Source organism: Larus michahellis, chromosome 2 (assembly GCF_964199755.1).
Source record: "Larus michahellis chromosome 2, bLarMic1.1, whole genome shotgun sequence".
NCBI lineage: Eukaryota > Metazoa > Chordata > Aves > Charadriiformes > Laridae > Larus > Larus michahellis.
The window spans coordinates 114,269,806-114,283,032 of NC_133897.1; the positions used below are offsets into that span (position 1 = coordinate 114,269,806).

Here is a 13,227-nt window from a genome sequence, read left to right on the forward strand (position 1 = left end):
AAAATAAAAAAGAAATTGCTCTATTTCTGATTAAAACTTGTTGTTGGTTTTTTTTTTTTCACTCCAGTGAAGACAGAAAATGAGTGATGGGGAAAAGTACAGAGAATGAGAGTAAAAGAGAAAGAATATTTTGTACCCAAATGTCTTTCTTTATCCTTTCTGAAAAGCAAAGTTGACCACAAATAGATAAAGTAATTTTCTGTAAATATTATCAAGGCCTCACAGTTCAACTGTCAGTTTAATTCCCAAGAAGACTGTAGAGACGTGAAGAGTAAAGGGATTTCAACTGCAACTTTGCAAAACATTTTGTCATCAATTACATAAGCATTTCAGAGTATGTAATAGTATCGCGTCCCATCAGCTGGAGAAATGAAGTGTTCCTCTGCCTCTGGGAGGGCTTTAAAATACCGCTCGTGGATCTGCAGAAGTGACAGAGTCATGCTGCTGTTATCTGAAAACCACCAGTCCTGATGTTCTCGTCTAATGCAGTTTCATAACCACTTCAGTCCACACGCCTGCCAGGAACATACGCAGGCTGGCAGTTAGTTACACTTTCTAAGCGAGTACTAGACATATAGTATTTCTGCTCTACTCTCAATTGTTCATGGCTCATTAAAGAGATTTTCCAGCACCGTTACTGTACTAATTTAGAATCATGTCAAGGCTGACTAAGCTCTGAATGGAACCCTCATCCTCACGTCCAAAAAACCCTATGCTAAATGTTGCAATAGCAGCTGGCACCGACTGCAAGCACGTAATTCATAGGGCTTCTTGGGTGATAAGTTACAGTTGTGAATAGGAATTTCCAAGTACGAGATGATATTTAAGCACTTGGAAGTTTTTCAGGTATGTTAATGTATGTCACTTTGACATCTTCAAGGATAAACATGTATTTTACTTTTTCAATTTACTGCTTGTTAAATCCTAAAGAAGAAGCAAACAAGAAAAGAATTACCCATGTCATTATCATAAGCAAACAACGATATTCTTTAATCAAGTACCTGATATTTTAGTGGTGAACTGATTTGTGATTGGAGGTCCAAAGCCTTTAGCTGTGCTGGCTCTTATGGTAAAAGAGTAGGTTGTGCCAGGATACAGTCCAAAAAAGAGATAGTGCGTTTCATTTCCTAGCTTTGAGACTCGTCCACTTTGATTGGATAAATCTATTTCTGGGTCAAAGGAACTGACTGCTTTGTAGGTGATCTGCAAAAGAATAAGAAAGTTATAAACTGCCTTGAGCAGATGGACAGAGATTGCATCTTTATCCAGTAAACCCTTCTGATGTATGCGCTGTCAGACATTTTATGATAAGCTATCTTACTCTCATATACTCTTCAAATCCCGAATCCCATGAAAGGACACAGAAACTTAGCCATAACTGCTATGAGTTATTACTTTTATAGATACAGAGACTTAGAGGCAGCTAGATTACAACTCTAAAGGATGGGTTCAGGCTTACATTAATTCTTTCAAGATGCTGGCTTTACCAGTGTCATTTTTTGAATTCATCTTACTGTCGGTTTTGATCAGCAACAATAACAAAACCAAAACAACCAGGTAAAAACAGATACGTGAATAACAAAAGATGTAGCCCCCAGTTCCAGCTGACTTGACTAAAATTACACTTTGCTCTGAATAAGATTATCCTTAAAAGATGATAAGGGCAGCTTAAGGCAAATTTTTCAGAAAGTGGGTAAAGCTTGTATTTTAGTCTGCAGCTTAGCTATTGTAATTGCTAATTTGGAAATTTTCAGGTTATTATATTGTACCTAGGTCAGATTTTCATTTGGAGGAAAGGAGAGATAAAATGTTAAGTAATATATGCAGACTGTATATTGTATCCTCAGTTCCTTCTTTAATTCAAACAGTATTTTTAGTTTTCATTAGAAATGTTAATATAAGTTCACAGTAAAACTTGATCCAGATTTCTTCTATTAATTACTAATTTCCATGCACTGTAATGAGAATTTAAAAATAAGAAATCCATTAAAAAATTAAAAAGTAAAAATGATTCATCCCTCCTTTTTACTTTTAAAGTTTCATTTCTATGCGGATAATTCCAACACTCTTATTATATAAAGTGATAATTGACATTCTTTTTGCTATATTTATTCCGTATCATTATAATTAAGAAGGCACTTAAAACAATACATAGAAACATCTAAGCGTTGGCATTACACATTACCTTAAACACTTGCAATTTCCTAAAACCTCTGACTTAATGAAAATTGATTTTTATATGACCCATCTAATATAACATCAATAAAGTGCTGAAAATTAGTAATAAAAACTTCGATACCATCTAGATAAACCCTGACATTATTGCAGTACATACAGGAAGATCCTCTACAACTCTTCATCCATAAATTGAACTGAAAGTGCCTTAAAAACTGCTCAACTAGCTTTCCTAATTATAACAGAAGACAGAAGATTACACTAGCAAATATCAGAACTTTTATCAGTAAAGAAATTAAGTTTACATATTGTGCAAAAGAATCTGCCTGATGGATGGTAAGTGCTGTTATGTCTGCTTGTGGGAGAGTGGGTCAGAACTTTTTTTGCAAATTTTAAAAGACAGGTTAGACAACTATCTCGTAACTATGTTTTGTACGAACAGCTGATCCTGTTCTGCCGCAGATATGTGAACTAAATGACCTCTTGCAGCTCCCTTTAACTCTGTTTTCTATATTTCTACGATTCGTAACTGCATTTTCCAAAATCTCACTTAATTCTATTGAAAATAATATCAGGCTATTGGAGATTCTGCAGCCTATGTTAGAGTCTTAATTTTTTTTTTGCAGTGTTTAGTTATTAGAAGCTAAGTGGCTGACGTTCTGTAATGAAATAAGTTCTTACATGGATCATGCAGAACACATGAAAAAAAGAAGCGTTTTGCCTTTTCAAAGTGAACTTGCACTGTTTCTGTATTTCACTCCTACTTGTAAGACTGTTACTTTTGGTTTTTTTTAACACATTTCTTATGTCCACCATTGCTAATGCCAGTTCAGCTTTGCAGTGATGACAGAAAAAAGGCATGAGGGTAATTTTCTCTGGATGTTGACTATTTTTATCAAACTTAGGTGAAACCTTGCCCAAAGAACTAATCCCTTTATTCCTACAACTGTGGACCTGTACTTGTAATAGAGGAGCAAAATGCAACAATTTGTCATTATGTCATTTCTTCATCTAAAGGGTTTTTCCTTTAAATATTGGTAAAACAATTGGATTTGCACTTAATTTCACAATAGCAATGAATACTCTAATACTTGAGACTTCAACACACAGTTTTTCCCAGCACATACATTAAAAGACTGTTTCCTTCAGGGACTAAAAACAAATGCCTGGCCCCAGAAAACAGACTAAGTTATGATATTTTTAACAACATAGAAATTTAGGTACTCAGAGTAGGAAATGCCAGGCACAGAGGTGAGACTGAGCTTTCTCTCTCGGTGCAGCTATGCAGACTCAGGACTGCATATTAAGTTCACCTATCTGCTGGGATCAAGACCCTGGGACCTCATGCTGAAAGAAGGTGTCTGCTGCTGTAGTCCTCAGGCTGCCCCTATAAGAAACAGCCATCAGCTGAAGCGCTTGCCCTGGAAGGAGCAACCTTGCTCCTAGGTCTCAGGCTTACATACTTGCAATTTTCCCTCACTCAAGCTGTGTATCTTCAACTCTAGACTGAAGTACCCGGCACTCTCGTACTTGTTTTCCATCTAGCACTACAATTTTTTCACCCCTGGTTGTGTACAGCCCAGCGGCGGGTAACAGGTGAATGGAAGGAGCATTCACCCCTTGCTTCAGCTCTGCGCCTGAGTCGCTCCCTTGGCAAGGCAGGTTACCATGAATTGGGGAATCTCTCAAGCTGAAATGTCCCCTACCCAGGCCTCCCCTTTACTAGGTTAGTGCTCATCTGCTAGGCCATTCTCTGAAAGGTGAATGCTATGAACATCATAGTTTTCATGAAAATACCAAATATGGCATACGTTTTTATAAGAGCAGGTTTAGTGGCTAAGCTTTTTAGATCAGAATTGTTGATGTACGCACAGACAAGGCAGGCTTAGATGCCTCTTTATCTTAGCTTTGGCTTGCACCAAGGCATAGGCAGGACCTAGACACCTCACTTCTCAATCTTGGGTGATTTGGAGCTGTGCTGGATGCGTTACCTTGACAGCACAACGATCAGCTGGAAAGGTGCCTATTGAGACATGACGGATAGTCTAAATCAACCTATAAAATACAGGTACCTAAATATAATCTAACTTGTCTGGATTTTATCCTGTGAGCTACTTCGGTTAGCTAAAATATACCTGAAGTATACTTCTATGTTTCACCTGAAGTATACATTTAAAACAGGTAAAATGTCCTTGTGATTCATTGCGTATATTTGTTGGCCTCCAGGTAGTTTACCAGTCATATTTATAAAATCTTTGTGATATATTTTAGGCTTATAAGCAAACATCAGGGCAGAAAAAGTATTGAAAAATACGCTTTCAGCAAGTAGGTGTGTGTTCATATTTAGCTACCTGACTGGACTGAGTTGGCATCTTTAAAACAAGGGATGGTTTGATTGCCTCAGTCTGTTGGTATCTTTTACTTAAAAATTAATTAAATCAAGTTTCTGATCTAACTGATTGCCTTGCTCCCTCTGTCTCTGCTTTGAGGTGTATTACCTAAGCAGTATAAGGAGATATCAGCATTGTATTTTCTTCTCAATATTCTCTTCATTGTTGGAATGCTAGGTTCTTTTGATGTTCAGAGACTTGCACAGTCCTGAATACCTTAGTAAGTCTGGCCAAGCTATTCTTTTCCATCTCTGAATACACCTTTACAGCTCCCATTACAGCTGATGGAGTTATGTATGTATATACATCTAAGAATGAACTGCATGTATACAGTTGCCATGGTTTTGGCTGGGATAGAGTTGACTTTCTTACTAGCAGCTGGTATAGTGCTATGTTTTGGATTTGGGATGAAAACAGTGTTGGTAAAACACTGATGTTTTTCCTCACGTTGAGATGGAATTTCCTGTGTTCTAGCTTGTGTCTGTTGTCCCTTATCCTGGCACTGGACACCACTGAGAAGAGGTTGACCCCAACCTCTTGACACCCGTCCTTTAAATATATATAAGCATTGATAAGATCCCCTCTCAGTCTTCTCTTCTCCAGGCTAAACAGACACAGGTCTCTCTTTCTGGTTGTTGCTGAGACAGGTCAAGGCCTCTCCTGCTCCTCGCACCACCCCACCAGCGAGTAGGCTGGGAGTGCACAAAAAGTTGTGAGGAGACACAGCTGGGACAGCTGACTCCAACTAACCAAAGGGATATTCCATACCATATGTCACGCTCAGTATATAAAACTGGGGAAAGAAGAGGGAAGGGGGGTTTGTTTGGAGTGATGGCATTTTGTCTTCTCAAGTAACAGTTATGAGTGATAGAGCCCTGTTTCCTGGAGATGGCTGCCAATGGGAAGCAGTGAATGAATTCCTTGTTTTGCTTTGCTTGTGCATGCGGCTTTTACTTTACTTATTAAACAGTCTTTATCTCATTCCAACTAGGGGGAGTGAGCGAGTGGCTCTGTGCATATATTCCTCAGGAATGTAATCAGACGTGCACGAATGTTCCTAAGTAGAAAGATGATTCACACTGTGTGTTCCTATGTACATAAAGACTAACATCAATAAAAACCTTAACATATTAACTAAAACATTCTGATCCCGGAAAGTAGGCAACTGTTGAACTAGTTGGAAAGCAGTTAGCTTCATAAAAAATCAATTCATACCTTTTCATAACATTTTATCCTCTTACAATAAAGTCGTTTTCAAAACAGTATCAATAGGTTACCATTCAATTTAACTTTTCTTTTACACCAACTCTCGTTTAGGTGGGTTTTTTTAAACAAAGCATTTCAATACCAATTTTGTAGTAAGGTCAGGTAAGAAGCTTAACAGTGATTACTGTCTGACAGCTTAATCTGTGCAGTCTTTTGTCAAATTTTCTAAAAGGCAGAGGTTCTACATGATGAAAAGCAGTGATTTTTAGACATCTAACAACATACAATTTTGTTGAATTTGCATTTTAAAAATGTAGATTTTTTTTTAATTATGCCTGCTTGTTTCTACTACAATAGGCTTCCTGTAATGAGTCTTATCTAAATGTGATGTTGACTGTCACCACTGTGTTATGTCTCCTATTTGTTCAAAAATTCACTAAGATATGTCTTTCAATCTTTTAAATGTTTGATCCACATTACTAGATAGAATGCTACATCACATGGTTCTAAATATAGCAGTTTCCTTAAAGCTGATAACCCAAGAACATTTTGGGTCCTGCACAATTCACTCCTACATTATGTATTTGACTTCATTACTTTGTAAGTGTTACTATCTTCAAAAAGAAGATTCATTTTACATAAACTGGAAAAAAAAATTAAATTTTCTTACTAATTATGCACTTTTGAAAACCAAAACTATACATAAAAATTAAAACATAGCAAAATGCTAGGTACCTCATACAAAGTAATCACACCATATGTTTGCGCTGGCTCTCTCCATTGAAGAAAAATCTTCTCTTCAAAGGTGCTCCCTTGAATGGATTCAAGTGGCACAGCACTCGGGACTAACGGATTAAAAAAAGGAAAAAATGCTGTTTTGAGAAAAATTTCAGAAGGAGACACTCTGCTTAATATTTGCGCTGTTGAGGCATAAAAACCATCCCACTATTATTTCCCCAAGACTGAAGCAAAGGCCAGGGTAGCTGAGGAGAATGACTAATTTAACAAGATAGTGTCATTATACGTGGAAAGTTACATGGAACATACAGAAACATGGAACAATGGAAACATATATGTCACCTTCAGTGTAAGTGTAGTGAGCATCACATTTTTCCCATAAAACACTATTGATGAAAATAAAGGACAAATATAAATTCTTGTAAATAAAACCTACTTGTGACACCTACTTATCAATATTGTTACTGTCCCATAGTGAAAAACATATTAAACATTCATATATGAAAATGGACAAGCACTGAAATAACAACATATGGTGTCAACAAAGTGAACTAGAATGGTTAGCTTGGAAAGACAAGTCGCATGTTGCATAGAACAATGATGCTCACTGATATTAGGCCTGAAGACCTACCAACAGGGTGAACATAGGGAAATTATGAAGCAGCCAAACAGAAAATCTGACATTATTCATTTTTCTTGAAGTCTCTTAATTTATGAGAATGACCTCTGAAGAGTCAGGGATGTCAGAAGATTCTGACAAAAGGCATGTCAACTACTCTAACGTATCGACTTCTGTTTTCTGTTCATTCTGCAACAATTCCCAAGCCAACCTCTACACAGTTTTCAGACAAGGAAGTGTGTAAACAGCTCATGGATAGGTATCTGCGATTTTATTTTTGTAACAACACTTGCAAAGAAATGTGAAAAGAAAATCCTGAAAAATGCGGGACTGCTGTGAGGCAATAGGCATTGATGGGTTGGCACCTTTCACTGCATGTGAAAATCCAGTAAGAAGATACATTTAGCACTTTCCACAGGCTAGAGAAACTACCTTCTGCAGTGGTTGAAATAATTTCTCAGACCCCTTATTGAGATTTAGCCGAACGGTTAAAGAATAGGAAGATCTTCAAGCAAGACATCCGGTGACTCCTTCCCATTGCTAGGTCTGGTAGAGCACTATCCTCCTCCTACTGCTCCATGCTGTTGGTCTGGGAGTTCACACAGTTTGAGACTTTCATAATCACCTCTCCATAGCTCTCCGCAGAGTCCATTGCTCTAGCCAAGGGGAAGCTTCAAGGACACAGGTGATTGTTTCTGAATTTGCTTACCAGTCCTTTATGGACCAGTAAGATTACGCCTTTAGGACAACCTTAAGTCTGGGCACTAAACCTTGCTTCCAAGTAGGAGAGAACTGGCAAAATTCGTTTGGAATCATGGGGTTAATGACTTATGTGTAAAGGGAGAAGACTTAAATATAGTGTAAAGAAGTTGGGAGCATAGCAAAACACTGTGGTAACCCTCTAAAATTATCTGAAGGCCATAAACTGAGCAGTTATGCCATGAGGGAGGTCAAACACTGGCAGAAGTTACCTGGAGAGGTTGTAGGATATCCATCTTTGGAGATACTCAAAACTCAACTGTACAAGACTTTGAATAATCTGCTCTCACTCTATCTGTTCTGAGCAAAAGGTCAGACTAAATGAGCTCTGGAGGTCCCTTGCAACCTATATGATTGTGTGATTCAAAAAGTTATGATGATTATTTGGGTCAGCATACTCTGTTGTGTTACATCCATATTTATGTACCTTACTGAAAGTGCATGGTATACTAAAAAGTTATAATTTTTGTCCAATGTATTCTCTCAACCACTGATATTGATTTTTAATATAGATCTTGGAATAACATAAAGTTCCAGAGGGCCAGGAATAAGAAAATGCTACATAAAATTTTAGAGAAAATACATAAACAGCCTAGATAACAATAAGGTCTTTAGCTTTGTCATCCTATAATTGAAATGAATCAAAATTAGAGCATGACAGCAAAATTAATTCTAATAAAACAATTTTTTGTTAGCTATGCTTTGTCAAATCTGTTGCATTAGTGACTACACATTCCTAAATTGTTTAATTTATTCCCTCATATATTTTCATTAGAAATTAGTACTACACAAAACCAATACAGCATATATTCAATTATTTAATAGGTTTAAATGACAGACTTCAAGAATTATAAGCAGAGCTCATCATGGCTGAAGTTTTTTCTAGAAATCTTTACAACATGTTTGCAGTAAATCTATCATTGATCTGGAAGAAAGCATGAAGCCATTCCTGTGCAGATTGCAGATGATAAAAATGGGAGGAGGACGGATCTGTTATATAAGGCAATGCCAGCCATTTGGTAAGGTTTCTTTTAACGGCATGCATTTTAGAATGGGTAAAAGCAAGGTCAAAAAAACTAAGGCACACTTGTAGAGGGCACCAAGGGGCTACATGTCAGCACAGAGTGTTCTGGAAAGGTGAACAAATATTTAATGCTGAGCATATCACCCAATAGAAAAGCTTACATGATGATACTATGGACAGTCACGTGAAATTTCTGCAAACTGATACTGGAACTTTTAAGAGGCAGAACATAGTTCAAGCACAAGTTATCAGTTTAATGAAGAAATGATTAAATGATGTGTGATGTTATGGGTTACCTAAAAGACCATTATAACACTTTTAATGGACCCTTTACTGCCTTAAAATTGGTGAAGTTGGTGGAAAATCTGATACAGATTTTAGTGAAAGTAGAACATGCACTTATACAGAAAAGTGTACTGACTGTCAGGTAGTATGCATATACAATGTATGCATACACGTAAATACAAAAACTCACCATCTTCATCAGTTTGTACTACAAGTTCTTGGCTTTCTTTTCGTCCTTCGGGATTCATTAGTACTAATTTGATGCTGACATTTGTGTATGGTGATAGATTAGTAATTGTGTGCTGGGGATGTGAACTTTCTGTATCCCAGCTTATTTCTTCTCTCACTTGCTCTTGTCCTCCAGCCTGGTAACGGTAGTGGACTGTGAGGTTGTATCGATGGCAACGTGTGACATTATATCCAAATGGTTCCCAGCAAATAGTGATTTGTCTAGATTTGATCTCCACAACCTCTAGTTTTCGTGGCCCACGCATTGGATCTGCAAAATTACCAACATAATTCGGGTATGATTATTTATCCGTATTATAATAGTAAGTCACATGAGTAATAAGAAGTTACACAGTTCTACAAATACGACACATAAGCAGAAACAGAAATTCATTGCTTTCTCTGAAAAATCAGAAAAAACAGTGTGAGAGAGAGGTGTCTGATGAAAAATGAAGAGTAAATGAAATACCAGAAAGTTTTTATGCTTAAGCTCAAAGTGCATGATACAGTTTAAGTAACGTTTACATCTTACCTATCTGTTGCTTGCAAAAAATAAATATTTTTTTAAAAATTAATTTGTGTTAAGACTTAGAGAGCAAAAAACTTTACAAAACAAGTATCTAAAGAGAAAAGGTAATTTTAGGGAAAACTTGCAAATACATGGTGATTTTCTCCCAGGACTGTTTATACAGAGAAAAAGCGTCAGGTGGTTCTTCAGCTATTTCTTATTCATTTAAGTTAGACTGAATGCAATTACTCAATCTCTATTTGGCCAGGACATAAAGTTAATATTCCAATTTCTTTAAAATAGTCCATAGGGTTCTTTTCCCATAAACATTAGTTGTTAATACCTTCTGTCTGTCTTTTTTTTTCTTTTTTACCACATCTAAAATAAACAGTGCAAATACCTAATTTTGTAGTTGTAGTTTAGCTAAAAAATCGAAAGAAACACAGAGGACGTACATCAGCCGATATCCTACTGCATCTGTGCTTTCCTAGAGAACTCCCAGTGGATAACCAGCCATAAATCACATCTAATAAAATCATACCCAAGAACTTATGTCTCTCTATATACAAGAACCAAAGACTGTGTTGACGAAGTTACACTTTCTTCAGTCCTACCGGTCCCAGCAATTCAGATAGAGAAGTGAACCCAAATTTCCACCGTATTACAGCAAAACCACTGAGTTGACACCCCCCACCTTCCCCATTTTCAAAACACTGCCATTAATAGAGCTATTATGCATATTTAGCAATAATCTGGTTTTTTTTCATATTGGAGCCCTCAACAAGATTAAAGACAACGTCTGGTTTTATCCACTGCTTCACTAGTTAAATGCTTAGAAGACTTTTAATGAGCTAGAAGCCTCTTATAAGTAAACAAATTAATATGCATCTTCCCTCTTTTATGTTTATTAATCAACATGTCTTCACTAGGAATGTTCTGAACAATTTACACAGGATTTCATCTTTTTACTTTTTAATAAAATCCCTGCATGCTTGAAATAATTGTTCAAAGATGTTATTCATCTTAACTCCTTGAAGAAAAGGTGTTAAGAAATTGCTTGTTCTCTCTAACATCTACAAAGCAGGGTATTTTTTTCCGCTTTCTAATCCTCCAGCTTCTTTTAATTTTTTTAATTAATTGCCACTACCCAACAGTGCTGAGCACCAATACAGAGTATTTGCCAATTGCTGACAAAATGGCACAGCAAAACAAATTCATGAACAGATCTAATCCTGGTCTCCTTTCTAGTGACTAGATTGACTGATAAAAGTGTCCTCACCAAGGATAAATTGCTACAGACCATTTACCTGCTTCCATGCTCAGATACTCCAGCTAAGAATACTGTGTTTGGGATACTTTCTATTGCCACAACAAAGATTAATGAGAAACAGACCTCAAAGACTGGCAAGTCCTACGAGTTTCATGTCTTCCTTAAGCATTTACTTCTGCGTAATTCAAACATAAGTTTAATGAAAAAGGAGTTTTCTTTTTTTCTGGTTTCATACCAGCTTCTAAGCATTTCTTCAGTTAGGTGAAACTATGAATACTGAAGGACATTTGATGGGTATTGTGTAACTGTAATCTATCTGAATGGGCTAAATAGGACTAGAAAATCAACAAAATCGAGGTGACCCTGACATACAACGTTAAGCAGTTGAACTAAGTTCCTAGCTGCAAGAATATGGAATGGTCTGCTTAGTACCACAGTAGGCACACCAGAAAATCCACAGGGGAGCTGAGAAATCACTTTATTAGAGACATAAAACTAATTTGTATCATTTTAAGACTGAAATCGAGTGGCTGTACAAAAAAACTGGATCAAAACCTATCCAAGATTTCTGCCCAGGAGGAAGATTTTCTTATGTCACCGTTACCTTAATAAAAAGTACAAGTTAGCCCTCTAGTTAAATCTTGAAGTCATTGCTATGAGAATGACAGATACATTTTCACTTCTAACAAAACAGTCAAGGGAAAAAAGAGATTAGATTGTAAAAGATGGAGATAATACAGCTTTTGTTGATATTCACAGGATAAAGCTCATCACACAAGGCAAATACCCAGGTTGCTTTGGTTCCCGACTTGATTCTGTGATCTATAGTATCAGATACCTAAGCAGCTCATATCTGTTTTTTCCTTACAGTTCATTCAGAGATTATGCAACTGATAGGGCCCTAATGACCCCTTCGTGGGGTAAGTGTAGTGTGTCAATCTGACAATGACAGCACTTAGTGAAAAAAAAAGGAGAGGTAGGATATAAAAAACCCTGTGATACCGCAGAGAAAGACATATAAGGAAAAATAAAGCAAGATCTTATATGATGCACCAGGTGGGATAACCGCTGGTTTATGGGGGACGTCCACTGAGAAAGTGAGGTTGAATATTCCAAAGAGGTTTCTCCATGAAAGAGCCTCTGAAGATAATGGGCTGTACTCCAAAGAATTTACCCAGTTTGTGTCCTCAACCGCACTTTAAAATTCTCTAAATAGACATATTTCGTGGAATAGATGATTCTTTATTATTTCTTTCATCAAATAAACCTAATTCATGAAGTACCACTACTTTATTTGCTTTATTTTTCTTTCCAATAACACACTTTCATTCATCAGACATGACTTGATTACAGACCTGAGGATATCAGTTCTCATCTGCTTTATATAGTTGAGTTCTCAGTCATAACAGATCTATAGGCTCCAACTACATGACAATTTTTGGTTAAATTTAGTTAATTCGTACAGTAAGCAGGAAAGAGATAAAGGGAAACGGGTCTACTTTTAACCAGAAAAAAAGGTCAAGGTAACAATGGAATTTTGGGGTTAAAAAAACACGTGGCTCAAAACAGCCATGAAAAATAGCAGTTATTGCAACAAAATATAGAAAAAGAAACTTCCATTTGATCAAGTCAGTACTGGGCTTCTCTGGAGGTATCGTTCTATACCCCAAAGAAAATATTTAATGGTTCTGAGAGCACAGATACACCAGAATCTGTGTACTTCCGATACACGGGAAAGTATATGCTCTTCATGAAGAACACAGGATACTCGGGGAAGAAAACTATTAAGCAACACAAAAAGAATGACAGGTAATGACTATGGTTTAAAAGGGAAAGCTGAATTAATTACCACAGCATGATGACTTCATTTAGTTGATTTTACTTTCTACAGGATCTTTTTAACGCTTTCCCACGGTAAGCTCCCAACTTTAATTGAAAAAGCAAGCATTCTATAGAGATGCTGCTGTTGCGCTCATGAGACTTGCACTAACTCTTCATGCAGTACTCCAAGGTTGTCATCCTAGC

General features: G+C 36.8%; 1 protein-coding gene across 15 annotated transcripts in view; it reads right to left on the reverse strand.

Annotated features, from left to right (window-relative positions):
- PTPRM (protein tyrosine phosphatase receptor type M) overlaps positions 1 to 13,227 on the reverse strand; it is a 482,403-nt gene that overhangs the window by 212,879 nt on the left and 256,297 nt on the right. For all 15 annotated transcript variants that reach the window (XM_074576689.1, XM_074576685.1, XM_074576684.1 and 12 more), the window contains exons 8-10: positions 9,387 to 9,695; positions 6,507 to 6,616; positions 1,002 to 1,203 (exon numbers count right to left, since the gene is read on the reverse strand). In XM_074576689.1, coding sequence (XP_074432790.1) covers positions 1,002 to 1,203; positions 6,507 to 6,616; positions 9,387 to 9,695 — 621 coding nt within the window. The remainder of the gene's footprint in view (positions 1 to 1,001; positions 1,204 to 6,506; positions 6,617 to 9,386; positions 9,696 to 13,227) is intronic.